The sequence below is a fragment of the Schistocerca gregaria genome, chromosome 3 (assembly GCF_023897955.1).
Source record: "Schistocerca gregaria isolate iqSchGreg1 chromosome 3, iqSchGreg1.2, whole genome shotgun sequence".
NCBI classification, from domain to species: domain Eukaryota; kingdom Metazoa; phylum Arthropoda; class Insecta; order Orthoptera; family Acrididae; genus Schistocerca; species Schistocerca gregaria.
In genome coordinates, this window is record NC_064922.1 from 259992121 (window position 1) to 260011487 (window position 19367).

A 19367-nucleotide genomic window follows, 5' to 3' on the forward strand; every position below is an offset into this window, starting at 1 on the left:
GGTTAAGCCATAGATTAAAATAAAGAAACTGCAAAAAGGTGGGAATTTAAGGAGCTGGGACCTGGATAAACTGAAAGAACCAGAGGGTAAGGAGTTTCAGAGAGAGCATTAGGAAACGACTGAAAAGAACAGGGAAAAGAAATACAGCAGAAGAAGAATTGGTAGCTTTGAGAGATGAAATAGCGAAGGCAGCAGAGGATCAAGTAGGTAAAAAGACAAGGGCTACTAGAAGAGATATTGAATTTAATTGATGAAAGGAGAAGATATACAAATGCAGTAAATGAAGCAGGCAAAAAGGAATACAAACATCTCAAAAATGAGATCGACAGGAACTGCAAAATGGCTATGCAGGGATGGCTAGAGGACAAATGTGAGGATGTAGAGGTATATATTACCAGGGGTAAGGTAGATACTGCCTACAGGAAAATTAAAGAGACCTTAGAAAAAAAGAGAACCACTTGCATCAATATCAAGAGCTCAAACGGAAAACTAGTTGTAAGCAAAGAAGGGAAAGCAGAAAGGTGGAAGGAGTATATAGAGGGTCTATACAAGGGCGATATACTTGAGGACAATATTATGGAAATGGAAGAAGATGTAGACGGAGATGAAATGGGAGATATGATACTGCATGAAGAATCTGACAGAGCACTGAAAGGTCTAAGTCGGAACAAGTCCCCAGGAGCGACAACACTCCATTAGAACTACTGATAGCCTTGGGAAAGCCAGCCCTGACAAAACTCTACCATCTGGTGAGCAAGATGTATGAGACAGGCGAAATACCCTCAGACTTCAAGAAGAATATAATAATTCCAATCCCAAAGAAAGAAGGTGTTGACAGATGTGAAAATTACCGAACTATCAGTTCATTGCATCATCTGCAGATAGTGAAACAGTTCATGAAATAAGTGTATTTTTGTTCTTAATTTAGCCATTGCCTGGCTGCAAAATACTAACACGAATTCTTTACAGACGAATGGAGAACTGATAGGAGCCGACCTTGGGGAAGATCAGTTTGGACTCCATAGCAATATTGGAACACGTGTGGCAATACTGACACTACGACTTACCTTAGAATATAGATTAAGGAAAGGTAAACAGACGTTTATAGCATTTCTGTACTTAGAGAAAGCTTTTGACTATGTTGACTGGAATACTCTCTTTCAAATTATGAAGGTGGCACGGGTCAAACACAGGGAACGAAAGGTTGTTTACAATTTGTATAGAAACCAGATGACAGTTATAAGAGTCGAGGCATACGAAAGGGAAGCAATGGTTGAGAATGGAGTGAGACGGTTGTAGCCCAACCACGATGTTATTCAGTCTATATATTGAGCAAGCAGTAAAGGAAACAAAATAAAAATTTGGAGTAGAAATTAAAATCCATGGAGAAGAAATAAGAACGTTGAGGTTTGCCGATGACACTGTAATTTTGTCAGAGACAGCAAAGGACCTGGAAGAGCAGTTGAACGGAATAGACAATGTCTTGAAAGAAGGATGTAAGATAAACAGCAACAAACGCGAAAAGAGGATAATGGAATGTAGTCAAATTAAATCAGGTGACGCCGAGGGAATTAGATTAGGAAATGAGAAACTTAAAGCAGTAAACCAGTTTTGCTATTTGGGGAGCAAAATAACTGATGATAGTCGAAGTAGAGAGGATATAAAATGTAGGGTGGAACTGGCAAGGAAAATGTTTCTGAAGAAGAGAAATTTGTTAACGATTTAAGTGTCAGAAAGTCTTTTCTGAAAATATTTGTATGGAGTGTAGCCATGTATGGAAGTGAAACATGAACGATAAATAATTTAGACAAGAAGAGAATAGAAGCTTTCGAAATGTGGTACTACAGAAGAACGCTAAAGATTAGACGGGTAGATTTGGGAAGAAGGGGAATTTGTGGCACAACTTGACTAAAAGAAGGGATCCGTTGGTAGGACATGTTCTGAGGCATCAAGGGATCACCAATTTAGTATTGGAGGGAAGCATGGAGGGTAAAAATCGTAGAGGGAGACCAAGAGATGAAAACATTAACCAGCACCAGATAAAGTAGCATGGAGAGCTGCATCAAACCAGTCTGTGGACTAAAGACCACAACAACAGAATGAGTGTAGTTTAACACCAATACTAGAATTAATATTGTGCTGCTTTGTATCTGTTCCTTTCTAATGGAACTGTCTTTGTGACTTGTACTGTAACATTTGTATTTTTTTGTGCTTTTGCCTTGATGATAATTCCTCTCCTGTGGAGCTGCCGTGGTGACTGTTGTATTATTGCCTTTATGCACTTTGTATAGTCACACCTCCATTCATTTTATTTCCTTGTCTGTTCCTAGGAAAATATCACGCTGTCTTATCTTGCATTACTTCATCTGTAGATAGTGAAATCGTTCATGGAATAACTTGTCTTGTTTGTTCCTAATTTAGCCATTGCTGATGAAGTTTGAAACTTTCGTCTTGTCTTGTGTTTTTCTTAGCTGTAAGCGAAGAGGCTGTGCACATGCCGCAAAGGTGATGTGCCATTGTAATTTGTACTGATGAACATTTTATCTTGTTAGACCCTGTTTTTGATAGTATGCAGTGCACTTTATCACAAGATTAATTTTTCATTTTTATGGTATGGATTATAGAATTTGTTTTGGTGTGAATCTTGTACATTTGTGTATCTGAAGGGAAACGTGATACTCTTATTATAGATATGTAAATTATGTTTAAGATTACAGTAACTTTACTTTCGTTTTTACGTACCGCACCCCCCCCCCCCCAAAAAAAAACCAAAGAAACTTATAAGTATTTAAATATGTTAATTATGTTACAGAGTATAATGACTTAACTTTCATTCTCTGATGGCGCGTAGAAGCTGTTCCCAAGGTGGAACATATGCAACTGCACTGTATTTAATTGGTAATTGGATTACTTTCCTTAGGTGAAGCAAATTAATTGAGTATTCATTTATGCAGAAAATCTTTTTAAAATTTCTCTAGTGAGTAAAACAATAGATTTCCAGATTTGAAAACCAGTTTCAAACGGCAGTTTGCTGTAGCTGGGAGACCACTGTGTTGCACTAACTTTTACCTCCACAGTAAGCTTTAATAGTCTTTTGCATGTCGTTCTCAGTCTACAAAGAAGAATTTTTTCTTTTGTATTTTACCATCTGTAGTAAAAAAGGAACTAATACTTTACTTAATAAATTACTAAACGAATTGTGATTCATATATTCATTCGAACCCAAAGTTATTTTACAAAGCAAAACGTTTACATGATTTAAAACGACAGGAAAATATCCACACATTCCAACTCAGCAATGAACACACGTAACAACGCCTTCTAGTTTTCAACATGATGTATATATTCAACGGTTACCACCATACTGCACCCAGGAAGAAAAGTGACACAAGTCAAAAATTTGCAAATTTTTAGTTTTTGCCACTGAAAAATAGTGTGAAGTGCCCCAACGTGCACGAAAAAGATCACACCTCTACCTCGTAATTTGCCCACTGCAGACAGTTGTGTCAGTTTTGTTGTAGGCTGCTTCATGATTCACCACGACAAGAGCAGTGTCATTCACGAAGAGACGCACATTCTGTATATAGAAGGTAAGCTGAATGTAATTTTTAATATCAATGATATTTACAATGTCTGTGTTTATACAGTGTCTGTATCTTACATTATAATATCCTTCAGAGAGCACGGATGTCTGAAAGAAGAGAAATTGTTTTAAAGATTCTGGATCTTGTAAATGTTACGAAATTTTGTACGTTGCAGTGTACGATAAAACGACGAACATTTCTGCTACAAAAAAAGTTCATACTGAATCCCTTTTCTCGGCGAAAAGTATTCCAGCAGTACATAAGCCCATTTATAATTCTGTGTTTTCGTAAATTACGTTCCTTAAATTGTGTCTAATTGATATTCCTTATTACCCTGCATTCATTTTCATAAATTGCAATTTTGCATTTTGCACCTCTCTTATAAAACAATTTCAACGTGTTATTCCATTTTTATTTCCACTGTAGTACTAATTTTGCCTTATGGAGGTTCGAATGTCGTGTTATCTAGCACTGAGTGAAAAAGAAGTGTAAGTAGGCTCTATATGAAAATCACTGACTGTGCTGTGTGAAGTCTGTGGCTGCTTTGCATTGTTGGAATATTTGCTATTGTAGTGTTGGGCAGTTGGATGTGAACAGCGCGTAGCGTTGTGCAGTTGGAGGTGAGCCGCCAGCAGTGGTGGATGTGGGGAGAGAGATGGCAGAATTTTGAGAGCGGACGATCTGGACGCGTCTCCATCAGAAAGAGTAAATTTGTAATACTGTAAATCATGAAGTTATATATATATATATATATATATATATATATATATATATATATATATATATATATATATATATATATATGATGACTTTTGAATATTATTAAGGTAAATACATTGTTCGTTCTCTATCAAAATCTTTCATTTGCTAACTATGCCTGTCAGTAGTTAGTGCCTTCAGTAGTTTGAATCTTTTATTTAGCTGGCAGTATTGGCGCACACTGTATTGCAGTAGTTCGAGTAACGAAGATTTTTGTGAGGTAAGTGATTCATGAAAGGTATGGGTTATTGTTAGTCAGGGCCATTCTTTTGAAGGGATTATTGAAAGTCAGGTTGCGTTGTGCTAAAAATATTGTGTTTCAGTTTAGTATTGATCAGAATAAGTAAAGAAAGAAATGTCTGAGTACATTCAGTTCTACTCAGCTGTTTGAAAATCAAATAATGTAAGACGTTCATCAGCACAGTAATTCAATAATTTTTCTGAGGGGACGTTTCAGAAGTATATTATATGGTGCGGAAAAGTGGCAAAATTATTACGTGAGTGGTCATAACAAAAACAAAAAAATATTTTAGAACATCAAGAAAAGTGATACAATGGAATAATTAATTAATAATTACCTGATAGCACCTCTCATTTTCGAGTACAGAACTACGTGTGCCTATTACTTTTGTATGTAATGGAGTTTACAGCCAAAACTACTTACTCGAAATTTAAAGGACGCTTATACCATTTCAATATCACTTTTATAATTAAGTCTTCTCGGATTGACAGCCGAATCAATGCACCAGAGAACGACGCATTGACTTGGCTGTCAACCCGAGAAGATTTTATCATCGAGATTCACCGAGAAAGCCTACATCCTCACATAAGTTTTATAGTATTCTTTAAGCCGATTTTTTTCAAGTATTGTATTTTTGAGTTGTGTCACTCTTCTTGCCGAGCTGCAATATGGTAGTACCTCCTTCACCAGTTTGCTTGTAACGATTAGAAGGAATTTTCTACAACTGATCCGGTCCATTTTCTAACCTGATTCGTCCGACCATAGTCTAAGTGAGACCATCAGATATTGTACTGAGTCGAGAGGTGGTGGAGGTGTCGGCCGCAGTAGGTGCCAGCATTACTTTGGCCCAGCCCTATGTCAGGGTTCAGGTCAGGCGCGTGGCCCACGTAAGAGCCCTGTGGCGTTAACCTGTGGCGCCCCCGGCACGGCGGCGGCCAGCTCTTGGGCAGAGCAGCAGGTGATGAGCCCCTTGCTGGGTCGGTTCCAGTTGCGCCTCGCCCAGCCCGCCGTGGTGCACACGTTTTCGGGGCAAACCTGCGTCAACACCTGCACCGCCCTGCACGATGCGAACGGGTTGTTGAGCCCCACGAAGACTATCGCCGTGCCCGATCGCGGGTCGTGCACCAGCTTCCAGAAGAACAGCGGTACCGCAATGCGGCGGCCCCCCGCCAGGTACAGCTCCTCTGTGTCATCCAGCGACAGCACGCCGTGTGTCCCAGTCCAAACCTGCGCAATGTCAAGGAAAAAAGGTTTTTTGTTTCCAGTGTAAAATTTATAGCATAAAACAAGTAGAGTAGCCAACTCCTTCCCAAAAGTGTCTTATCTACACTCATGCTCATAAATTACGGATATTTGCAGAATGTGGTGCCACGCAATAGGCACTACACAAAACTAGCGCTATAGCATAGGCACAGTAGTCCACAGTATAGGTGATAAGTTGAGAAAACCCTCGCGAAACACATGTGCAACAAAACGCTACTGTTTCCTGTGCATGTACCCCGACATCGATCACCATGCACACGTACACAGGCGGCACACTGGGTTGGCATGCTCTGAATCAGGTGGTCGAGCAGCTACTGGGGTATAACCTCCCATTCTAGCACCAGTGCCTGTCGGAGCTCCTGAAGTGTCCTAGGAGTTTGAAGACGTGCTTGACGGGGTTTAGGTCTGGAGATCAGGCAGACCACTCCATTCGCCTGATATCTCATGTTTCGAGGTACTCCTCCAGCTCGGTGGAGCTGTATGTTATCGTCCATCACGAGGAAGGTGGGATCCACTGCACCCCTGAAAAGGCGGACATATTGGTGCAAAATCACGTCCTGATACACCTCACCTGTTACAGTTCCTCTGTCAAAGACATGCAGGGGTGTACGTGCACCAATTATAAACCCACCCCACACCATCAAACCACGACCTCCATACTAGTCCTCTTCAAGGACATTAAGGGGCTGGTATATGGTTCCTGGTTCACGCCAGATGAAAACCCGGCGAGAATCGTTGTTCAGATTCCACCTGGACCCGTCAGTGAACATAACCTGGGACCACTGTTCCAACGACCATGTACTGTGTTCTTCACACCAGGCTTTATGGGCTCTCCTGTGGCCAGGGGACAGTGGAATGCAACTTGCATGTCTGATCAGTCGGTTGTAGACTTTGTATCTGGAGGCAACTGCTCCAGTGGCTGGGTTAAGGTCCCGAGCAAGGCTACCTGCAGTACTCTATGGCCGTCTGCGGCCACTGATGTTGATATATCGGTCTTCTTGTGGTGTTGTACGCTGTAACCGTCCCATACTGTAGTGCCTGGACACGTTTCCTGTCTGCTGAATCGTTGCCATAATCTTACGATCACACTGTGTGGCAGACGGAGGACCCGTGCTACGACCTGCTGTGTTTGACCAGCCTCCAGTCGCCCTAGTATTCTACCTCACATAACGTCATCAATATGTGTTTTTTGAGCCATTTTCAGCACGCAGTCGCCATTAGCACGTCTGAAAACGGCGCACACTTACCCGCTGCACCGTACTCTGGCATGCACCAACACACCTCTCCGTACGCAGACTGCTGTCAACGCCACCGTGCGACGACAGCAGGTCAAATGCACCGCATGGTCATACGTCGAGGTGATTTAAACCCGCAAACCGCCCACCAGAGCGTTGTTTCACAATGTATCAGCATTATCCTTAATTTATGAGCATGAGTGTACATCTATACTGTATATACTACTGTGAAATGCATGGCAGTGAGTACTTCCGGCTGTACCGAATATCCCTGTTCTTCCTTTCTCGTTCATTTAACCAGCGTGGTAAGAATGATCGCTTGAATTCCTCTGGGGGCTCTGTGGTATGAGGGTGATTTGCTATGTCTGGCATATTTCCATGAAAGAATGCAACGTTTTTGTTGCACCTTTACATTTGGTTAGTTTCATTATTCCAAGGAACATATAAAGAATTCCAACAATGTACAGCGCACAGTTCATTTTTGACATCTGTCATGATTGGTCAGTGTGTCGACTGCGATTGAAAATAGAGAAACAGAGTTTCCAGCTCTTATCAAACACTCTAAATTGAAGAGCTAGATTGCTGCATAAATCAAAACAGTTTGCAACATCACTGAAAACCATTTACTAATGAATTTAAACGTTGTCCAACAAGCACCGAATTCGAAGCACGCACCGGCCGCCCAACTTAGGTCACTAGAAAAATCCATGATACGGTAATGCAAGACCGCTCAATAAAAATCAGTGAGATTGGTGAGACTGTACGCACCTCAGCTAAGCGAGTGTATAACATCCTGCATAGATGATTGACTACGAAGAAGCCGCGTGTGAAATGGATGCCGCAGTTGCTCACACTCGATCAAAAATTCATCTGGCATATTTCAACACAATATATGACAATGTTTGATCGCTATCCTCAAGAATTTTTGGGCCGATTTATGACTGTTGATGAAACCTGGATACGTCATTACACACGAGTCGAAACGGCGATCAAAATAATGGACAAAAGCCGGTGAAGGAGCACCGAAGAAAACAAATCTGCTATGGCGATGACCATTGATTTTTGGGACTCCCGAGGAATAATCGCCATAGATTATTGTGAAAAAAGCAGAACTATAACTGGACCCTATTATGCTTCTTGTTGGACCGTTTCAGACTTGCGTTAGCTGAAAAATACCAACGTTTGCACCCAAAAAAGTGCTCTTTCGCCATGATAATTCACCGTCCTACGCATCAGCGTTAGCATTGACGAAAGTGCATGAATTTGGCTTTGAATTGTTTCCTCATCTACCCTTTTCACCAGACTTGGCCACAAGTGAGTTTTTCCTGTTCCCTAACTTGAAACTTTGGATTTCTGGGAAGAAATTTTCATAAATTGAGCACGTGACAGTTGCAGTCAACGAGCATTTTGCAGAGTTTGATAGAACCTATTTTCCCGATGGGATGAAAAACCTGGAGGATCGCTGGACCAAGTGTACATTCCTGAAAGAAGACAACGTCGCGAAATAAGGTGAATTGTTTAGGAAAAAACTTCTTTTTTTTAACAGTCGTATCATACCACACTCGTACATACGGTGCTTGAAAAACAGTGTCACATATTCCTACAGGAGGTAATATCAATCAAAACTAGAAGAAAACCTCCATAGCAGTACACACACGCGGTGGCGCATCTGGTTATCATGCATTTTGCCACATCTTTTAGCACTTCTTTGTAGTGAATCAGATGCTCTTTCAAATACATCTGGCTTCAATCGGACTGTGTCACATACCTTGATCACTCGCTCCCATAACGACTCCACACTGTCGATGGATGAGCCTATTAAATGTCTACAAGGCAGGAAATCCAATGGATTCAGTTCCGGTGATAAGACAGGCCATGCTACAGCATCTCATCGACCATCATCCATGAAATATGGCTGTGGACTACAGTCGCACGATCTCGGGAAACTGAAGCTATTAACGGAAAATCCATAGCACAGATCATGAATGGATCGGAATATACGCTCATTGTACCCTGTTAGTTGTATTTGGTATGGGTCCCTCACACTTGAGCAACATTTTAGGACAGCTTTCTCCCATTACCCTAACAGTGAACCGAAGTTTCTCATATACTTTACCTTTGCCCAAGCCATTTCATTTAGTAACAGCTAACCAGGTATTTTTTTAACTAGATCGATATGGTGAAATGGTTAAAACCCTATGCTTGTATCTGGAACAATGGCGATCCAGATTACGTTTTCCATGGCTCCTCTGGATCACACTAAACAGGGAGAGAAATGTTATCTATAACTCCTACGCCGGCCGCGGTGGCCGTGCGGTTCTGGGCGCTGCAGTCCGGAGCCGCGGGACTGCTACGGTCGCAGGTTCGAATCCTGCCTCGAGCATGGATGTGTGTGGCGTCTTTGGGTTGGTTAGGTTTAAGTAGTTCTAAGTTCTAGGGGACTGATGACCTAAGATGTTAAGTCCCATAGTGCCCAGAACCATTTGAATCATATAACTCCTACTGTTCCAATTATGAGCGTCATCCATGTAGGGAAGATATTTTTAGCGAGGAGACGGGATAAAAGTTGGCTTTGCTGGTATGTCATAACAGCGTTTTGGTTGCATCTAAGGTGTGCTTTCCTTCTAGAGCAGGATGTGTGTCACTACAATATTTAAAAACAGACCGTCTGTGCTCCCGCAGCATTCATATGTTCCTCACGTTACGAAGTTCCGACATGCTGTCTCATTTTTTATCCACTGAACTTCTTCTAAGGAACTACCACAGTAAACGCATACCTGATTACATAAGAAGTTTTATTTATGGTGCGTCTACAGACGATAGAAGATGGTACAAAGGCAAGCCTGCTTATATAGCATTTCTAGATTTAGGGTAAGCTTTCAAAATGTTGACTGGAATACACTCTCACAAATTATGTAATTAACAAAGATAGAATGCATTAAGCGAACGGTTATCAACGACTTTCATAATTTTACAGAAACCAGACTGAAGTGTCGAAGGATATAAAAGGGAGGTGTTAGCTGCTTAGCAAGTAAAACAGGATTGTTCAGTCAATCCATTGAGCAAAGTGTAAAGGAAGTCAAAGAGAAATTGGGAAAGAGAATTAAAGTTCAGGGAGAAGAAATAAAAACTATGAAGTGTGTCGATGACACAGTAATTCTCTTTAAGACGGGTAAGGACTTGGAAGAGCAGTTGAAAGGAATGAATAGTATCTTGAAAAGAAGTTACTAATATCAATGAAATTAAAACAAAGGATGTGGTGTATAGTCGAATTACATCAGTGATGCTGAGGGTGCCTTTCTGACTGGGAAATGACACACTGAAAATAGTAGATCAATTGTGCTGTTTGGCCAGCAAAATAAATGCTGACAGAAGTAGAGACGATATAAAATACAGTTTGGCTTCGGCAACAAACATGTTTCTGGAAAAGAGATATATGCCAATAATTTGTGTAAACTAATATATATTAGGAAGTCTTTTTGATAGCATTTGGAGTGTAACCTTGTACGGAGGTGAAACATATACGACAAGCAGCACCGACAATACAGATTTATCAAACGTGGTGCTGAAGAAGGATACTGATGATTAGATTGGTACATCAGATTACTAACCAATCGCGAATGGTTGGTAATAATCCGTCTCACATCGAATCTCTTTAGTTTTACCTCTGTGGAGTTTTCGTGAGATATCCATAGGAGGGTGAAATATAATAACTGATTCTTCTAGAAAAGTGTGCTCTCGGAAATTTAACATTAAACCACAGTACGACGCTGAGTGTTTTTTATCGTCGACCATCGGAGACGGATGAAAATCTCCGCGATGCTTTCGCGCTAAGTAAATTAACCTGTGACAAAACGAGCTGCTTTTCTTTGGATCTTCTCTATATCTCCTGTCAATCCTATCTGACACTAATCCCAGACCGAAGAGCAATACTCAAGTGTTTGTTGAATGCAGGTTTTGCAGACTACTTCCCGTGTGGGTGGGCTATACTTTCTAAGGCTTCTGCCTTACTTGCGGTTAGTTCATATAATCATTTTACTTTAAATCGCTCCGTATCCTTCCTTCTAGACATTTTGTGGATGTTGCTGCTTCCAGCGATTGTTCTGCAATTTCTCTTATTTATGCACAATATGCTACGTTTGTTTATGTTAAGCGCCAACTGACAGTCTCTAGTCTCTGCACCAGGCATCAAGCCCCTGCAGGTTTTCCTGCATTTCCGTACAGTTTTCTAGCGTTGCAACTGCTCTGTACACACTTTCATCGGTGAGAAGCCTCTTAGAACTCATAACGATATTCAAATGTCAGCTGTATACAGGGTGGTCCATTGATCGTGACCGGGCCAAATATCTCACGAAATAAGCGTCAAACGAAAAAAACCACAAAGAACGAAACTTGTCTAACTTGAAGGGTGAAACCAGATGGCGCTATGGTTGGCCCGCTAGATGGCGCTGCCATAAGTCAAACGAATATCAACTGCATTTTGTTAAATAGGAACCCCCATTTTTTATTACATATTCGTGTAGTAAGTAAAACATTTGAATGTTTTAGTTGGACCACTTTTTTCGCTTTGTGATAGATGGCGCTGTATTAGTCAAAAACATATGGCTCTCAATTTTAGACGAACAGTTGATAATAGGTAGTTTTTTTTAATTAAAATACAGAACGTGGCTACATTTGAACATTTTATTTCGGTTGTTCCAATGTGATACATGTACCTTTGTGAACTTACCATTTCAGAGAACGCATGTTGTTATAGTGTTATTACCTGTAAATACCACATTAGTGCAATAAATGCTCAAACTCATGTCCGTCAACCTCGATGCATTTGGAAATACGTGTAACGACATTGCTCTCAACAGGGAGTAGTTCACCTTCCATAATGTTCGCACATGCATTGACAACGCGCTGACGCATGTTGTCCGTCGTTGTCGGTGGATCATGATACAAAATATCCTACAACTTTCCCCACAGAAAGAAATCCAGGGACGTCAGATCCGGTGAACGTGCGGACCATGGTATGGTGCTTCGACGACCAATCCACCTGTTATGAAATACGCTATTCAATACCGCTTCAACCGCACGCGAGCTATGTGCCGGACAGCCATCATGTTGGAAGTACATCACCATTCTGTCATGCACTGAAACCTCTTGTAAGGTGTCAGGCAAATCCAACACCTTCCATGAAAACCCTGACATGATAAGCAAATCCAGTAGTATGTCACATAGCTCCGAATAAATCGTGACATTAAATTAACCAAAGTAATACGTATAACGAGTGAGCAAATGGAATACCACAGACTAACACAAGAATGCCTAAATGCATGTCGTACCTTCCCACCGTGTGGCAGACGCAGTTCCGAGGGGAGAAACGAGAACAGAAGCCGAGATCAGAACCGTGTTAAGCTAGAAGGCCCTACGATAAGGGACGGACTGAACACTCACGTGGCCAGCCTACCTCTAAGACTACCACCCACACATTTTAGCGTGAGACTTTTTTGCGTCTCTGTTACGTCAAGGACCACCCTCCAGCGCATGTTAAAAGCTAGAGCCCTCCAGAAAAACAGTATAGATCTTACGATAACACAAAAAGGGCCACTACCACCCGCAAGTTTTAGCCTGAGACTTTTTCGCGTGTCTGTTACATTAGAACCACCCCCCAGCCCATGTTAAAAGATAGAGCCCTCCAGAAGAACAGTATAGATCTCACGATAACGCTAAAAGGACCACACCAGTTGCAGGTTTTAGCGTGAGACTTTTTCGCGTCCCTGTTACGTTGCAAACTTTAAAAACATTGCCCCACCACGAAAAGTATAACGTTTCTCATTGGATAGACAGAATTATTGTTGGCAGAGTTTAAGGGTAACATTGAGACCCTGATTGGTCAGATGAAAACATAGCCCCAGATAGTTTTTTTAAACCTACTTCTGTAAATTGTAGTAAGGAGAAGTTAGGAGAGAGTTGCTTCCGAGATGGCGAGGTGAGCGGAGCTGTGCTGCCCGCCGCTGCCCTGACGCTGCCTAAACACCGACAAGGTAATGAACGCACGCGATGACGCATTTTTGAGCCTATAAGGCTTCACTCAGAACTGCAGAAGTCTCATCTGTTACACCCCCTTTTTGCGTAATACTAGTGTCGATCGTTAATTAAAACTCATGGTGTTCACATTTGCCACTTGAAGTAAAAATCTGAAACGCGATAATTTTTCTGTTATATAATTATTGAGAAGCCACATCAGCCACTATAATTTACGACAAGTTAGATAAGTAATTAAAGATAATTGAGGGTCACTGTAGACCAGTTTGATAGTTTTTTCATTTGTGAAACTTAAATTAAACCTAGATTATAGATGTGATATGGCATAGGTCATCCTTCGATCGATTGTAGAACAAGGAAACCCATTCAGGGAATATTCGTTCACATTTTTGTTGAACGCAGTTGGTTTTTACCATCCTGTATTAAAGCATTTCCTTTTATCAATAGTGCAATTTATAAACGATGTTTTGTGAGTAGAATAAAATTTCCAATGGTAAACTTAACTGCTTTTTCGACGTTATTTTACCAGCTAACTAAAAATAGGAAAGCCTTGAACCCCTTCAACTAAATTTAGTTAGTATTAAGATTCTTTTACAGGGAGTGCAGTGGAGCTGACGCTGAGATCATTTTGTATTTGGTTATATCATCGCTAGTCTCACTGAACTCTTCTGAATTCTACATGTCATGTGTGGTCTGGCATCTCCTTACCAGTAACAGGTCCCAGGTTCAAACTAGTCAATTCCCTAAAAAACACGCTCAGAGCGTCGTTGCGCGAAAGTGGTAGGGAGACACGATATAGAACAAACAGACACCGCCATGAATGTTTAGAATCTTGTAGTAACATCGGTAGAACATTACGTAGGAAATCAGCATACATTGCACCATTTAGATTGTCATCGATAAAATGGGGGCAAATTATCCTGCCTCCCTTAACGCCGCATCATACATTAACCCCCCAAATTCGCTGATGTTCCACTTGTCGCAGCCATCGTAGATTTTCGGTTGCCCAGTAGTGCATATTATGCCGGTTTACGTTACCGCTGTTGGTGAATGGCGCTTCGTCGCTAAATAGAACGCGTGCAAAACATCTGTCATCGTCCGGTAATTTCTGTTGTACCCAGTGGTAGAACTGTACACGTCGTTCAAAGTCGTCACCATGCAATTCCTGGTGCATAGAAATATGGTACGGGTGCAATGGATGTTGATGTAGCAGTCTCAACACCGACGTTTTTGAGATTCTCGATTCTCGCGCATTTTGTCTGCTACTCATGTGCGGATTAGCGGTGACAGCAGCTATAACACCTACTTGGGCATCATCATTTGTTGCAAGTCGTGGTTGACGTTTCACATGTGGCTGAACACTTCCTATTTCCTTAAATGACCTAACTATCCGGTGAAAGGTCCGAACACTTGGATGATGTCGTCCAGGATACACAGCAGCATACATAGCACACGCCCATTGGGCATTTTGATCACAATAGCCATACATCAAGACGATATCGACCTTTTCCGCTATAGGTAAACGGTCCATTTTAACACGGGTAATGTATCACGAAGCAAATACCGTCCACCCTGACGGAATGTCACGTATTGCCACGTACTTATACGTTTGTGACTATTACAGCGCCATCTATCATAAAGCGAAAAAAGTGATCCAACTACAGCATTCATATTTCTTTAGGTACTATACGAATATGTAATACAGATGTGGTTTCCTATTTTAAAAAACGGATTTGATATCCGTTTGACCTGTGGCAGCGCCATCTAGCGGGCCAACCATAGCGCCATTTGGTTTCCCCCTTCAAGCTAGACGAGTTTCGTTCTTTGTATTTTTTTCGTTTGATGCCTATTTCGTGAGATATTTGGCCCGGTCACTATCAATGGACCACCCTGTATATTGAAAAGTGATGGTTCCCTCATTTGGGGTATATCTGAAGTCAATTTTACGCTTGAAGATTTCTCTCCTCTAAGAATGACTAGCTGTTTCCTGTGCGTTAAAACAACCACCGTCTGAACAGGTCTTGAAGGTCCAACGGTACTTACTGGCCGCCGTGTCAGCCTCAGCCTGTATTCAAATACAGAGATATGTAAACAGGCAGAATACGGCGCTGTAGTCGGCAAGGTCTATATAAGACAAGAAGTGTCTGGCGCAGTTGTCAATTCGGTTACTGCTCCTGCAGTGGTAGGTTATCAAGATTCAAGTGAATTTGAACGTAGTGTTATATTCGGCAAACGAGCAATGGGACACAACATCTCCGAGATAGCGATGAAGTGGGGATTTTCCCGTACGACCATTTCACGGATGTACCGTGCATATCAGGAATCCAGTAAAACATCAAATCTCCGGCGTCGCTGCGGCCGGAATAAAGATTCTGCAAGAATGGTACCGACGAAGACTGAATAGAATCCTTCAACATGACAGAAGTGCAACCCTAACGCAAATTGGTCCAGATTTCAATGCTGGGCCATCAACAAGTGTCAGCGTGCGAACCATTCAACGAAACATCATCGATATGGGATTTCGGAGCCGAAGTCCCATTCGTATACCCTTGATGACTGCACGACACATAGTTTTACACCTCGCCTGGGTTTGTCAACACTGGCATTGAACTGTTGATGACTGAAAACATGTTGTCTGGTCGTATGAGTTTCGGTTCAAATAGTATCGAGTGGATGGACGTGTACAGGTATGGAGACAACCTCATGAATCTATGGATCCTGCATGTCAGTAGGGGAGTGTTCAAGCTGGTGCAGGCTCTGAAATGGTGCGTACAGTTGGAGTGATATGGGACCCCTGTTATGTCTTGATACGATTCTGGCAGACGACATGTACATAAGCATCCTGTCTGATCACCTGCATCCATTCATGTCCATTGTGCAATCCGACGGACTTGGGTATTTGCAGCAGGACAATGCGACGACAGCCCACACGTCCAGATTTGCTACAGAGTGGCTTCAGGAACACTCTTCTGAGTGTAAACTCCCCAGATATGAGCATGGTTGAGGATATCTGGGTGTCTTGCAACGTGCTACTCAGAAGAGGTCTCCGCCACCTCATACTGTTATGGATTTATAGACAGCCCTGCAGGATTCATGGTGTCAATTCCCTCCGGCACTACTTCAGTCAGACATTAGTGGAGTCTACGCCGTGTCGTGTTGTGGCACTTCTGCGTACTCGCGGTGCAAATGTTTCAAATGGCTCTAAGCAGTATGGGACATAGAACTATTTAAACCTAACTAATCTAAGGACATAACACACATCCATGCTCAAGGCAGGATTCGAACCTGCGACCGTAGTAGCAGCGCGGTTCCGGGCTGAAGTACCTAGAACTGCTCGGCCACTCCGGTCGGCCAGGGACAAGTTCTTCCGCATATGTTATTAGGTTGTCTCAGAAACGTTGCGACAAACTTCAAGGGGTTTGTAAGTGGTGTCTTCAGGAACAAATCGAGGACAGGAAACTGTGTCCGGAAACGTCACTGAGCAACGCTACAGAGCGTTGAACTTACAGGCATCCGCGCCTGACGCTAGGCCACCAATTCGGCAGCAAACTTGACATTGTACGCTGACGAACCGTAGGCGGCACGTCTCGTAATGTTGCTTGTTATTCAGTGATCGCGACAGATTTTCACGGTCGCCAGTGGAAAAGGTGGAACTAGCGGAGAAGATGGAGGTAGCTGTAACGTAGACAGGCCTTGTTTGCTACGAATACGATGCTCTGTTGTCTTAGTGGATGACGGTTTCCATCTGCTGTTCATTTTTCTAGTAGACTCTGTAGAGTTCTTCGGTATACAGGAGAAAAATAAACTAAAGATGGAAACCTGTGAACAAAAGCATCATCCACCGAGACAACAGAGCATCGCATCTATAGCAGACGCAACTATCTTCATCTTGTCCACTGACAGTCGTGATCACTGAATAACAGACAACTTTGTGAGATATTCCTCCTACGCCCCATCAGCGCACAAAGTCACGTTTGCTGCCGAAGGGGTGGCCTAATGGCAAGGGCCGGTGCCTAAAACTTCGACGCTCTGTAGTGTCTTTGGTTGATGTTTCCAGACACGAGTTCCCATCTTTGATTTATTCCTGAAGCCACCCTATACAATCCTCGAAGTCTGTCACGATACTTCTAGGACACCCTGCATAGATGCCCGAAGAGGTCCAATGGTCTCTTCTCTGTTGATCGATTTCAGTTCATTGTCTATCCCGCGATCATTTATTTTGATATCCGTTAATTTGTCACTAACGAAACAATTTTAAACGAGGAAAAACAGTACGATCTTCGTCAGTGAAAGAGTTATGCAAAAATTACTTTTTTATTTTGGCCTTCTTTGTGTCATCCTTCATTTCGGCATCATTATGGTCACAAAGTGGCTGGACAGATAGCTTCGATCCGTTAACTGACGTAACATAAGACCAAAACGACTTTGGACCTTCCGTCATATTGGGAGATAGAATGTTACTTTCGACTTCTCTGAACACTTCACGCATTGCTTCTTTTCCCTAGTTTGTCTGAAGCTACGGCTGTGATGCTCTCATTGCTTTCAGAGCACTTTTCTAATACGGCTGTTCAACCACGGCGTGTCTTGTCACAACTTTGCTCGACACGTAACTGTCTTAGGCTCACTGTACAGCACTCTTGAACTTTGTCCGTTTATGCTCAACATTTTCAGTTCTGGACATGAACGTTTATGTTGACCGCTCAAGTAACCTCCTAAACTGTTTTTAGTCTCACTTTCTAAGTAGAAATATCTTCCTATTTTTGTTTACATTCCTTGTTACAGCAGTATTCAGTTGTTTTGTAACAATCTTTTTCCAAGAGAGACAAGGTATTTCATATGTGATACGCAGAATATGGGACGTTATGGTTAGAGGGTCTTTCAAAATTAGCCTTATCGCCGAGGAATGTAAGAGGAATGCACCTGCGCAACGCATGGAAGACCACAGAGTCCCGTAGTTGACAAATGAGTGCCGCCCTCTCAGACGACCACTGGGGAGACCCTGCAGAAGATGGCGTGACTGAGACGGGAATGGTCGACAGGCCAAAACCTTGAAAGAAAAGAACGAGAAGCCGCGCGGGATTAGCCGAGCGGTCTCAGGCGCTGCAGTCATGGACTGTGCGGCTGATCTCGGCGGAGGTTCGAGTCCTCCCTCGGGCATGGCTGTGTGTGTTCGTCCTTAGGATAACTTAGGTTATGTAGTGTGTAAGCTTAGTGTCTGATGGATGACCTTCGCACTTAAGTCCCAAAAGATTTCACACACATTTGAACGTTCTTGAAAGGACGAGAAGATTCCGTTCACATATTTATCACTAACAAGGAGAGTATCGGGTCTCGAACAAACACATGTACACCACAATCCCGCGAGGGATCGTTTAAAGGTCCCTTATTGCACCGGTGATATACGTTTATCTGTAATGCTCTGCAGTCGTCCATTAGAGGCCCCTGAATAAGCCATGCCGAATTCAACCTTCGTCTGCCGCTACGTCAGTCGTGACCAGTAGAGATGGTGCAGTGTGTATGTGAAGCTGCATTCTGTGAAGTTATATGCGTAGCCACGCGTCAGATTGGTCGGCGACTGGTAACCAGCTATCCTAATCAAATGGCTCAAATGGCTCTGACCACTATGCGACTTAACTTCTGATGTCATCAGTCGCCTAGAACTTAGAACTAATTAAACCTAAGTAACCTAAGGACATCACACAAATCCATGCTGGAGGCAGGATTCGAACCTGCGACCGGAGCGGTCGCTCGACTCCAGACTGTAGCGCCTAGAACCGCACGGCCACTCCGGCCGGCAATTATCCTTATCCATTGCAGTTGGTTGACGTGAAGTTACCATGAACTCTTCTTCGTGAAAATCGTATTGATGTAGCTGCATTATTCGTATATCCGCCAGCGATAGCTGAGTGGTCAGCGTGACGGATTGCCATCCTACGGGCTCGGGTTCGATTCCTGGCTGGGTCGGAGATTTCAGGGACTGGGTGTTGTGCTGTCTTCATCTTCATTTCATCCCCAACCGGCGTGGAGGTCGCCCAGTGTGGCGTCGAATGTAGTAAGACCTGCACCAAGGCGGCCGGAACTGCCCCGCAAGGGGCCTCCCGGCCAATGACGCTAAACGCTCATTTCCATTTCCATCATTCCTTTGTTTCCTGGTATCTATTATAGTGAAAAAAACATTATCACCGACTAGAAACGTATACTGTTGTAACACTAACACATAATTATGATGCTAGTGATGATAACGGAGAAAAC

The 19367-nt window shown here is 42.6% G+C and overlaps 1 protein-coding gene across 1 annotated transcript in view; it reads right to left on the bottom strand.

The window, feature by feature from the left end:
* Positions 1 to 5183: 5183 nt before the first annotated feature.
* The window catches only part of LOC126355096 (uncharacterized), a 133612-nt gene continuing 119428 nt past the window's right edge, over positions 5184 to 19367 (bottom strand). The window contains exon 5 of the mRNA XM_050005291.1: positions 5184 to 5811. Within this exon, the coding sequence (XP_049861248.1) occupies positions 5455 to 5811 (357 nt within the window). The 3' untranslated portion in view covers positions 5184 to 5454. The remainder of the gene's footprint in view (positions 5812 to 19367) is intronic.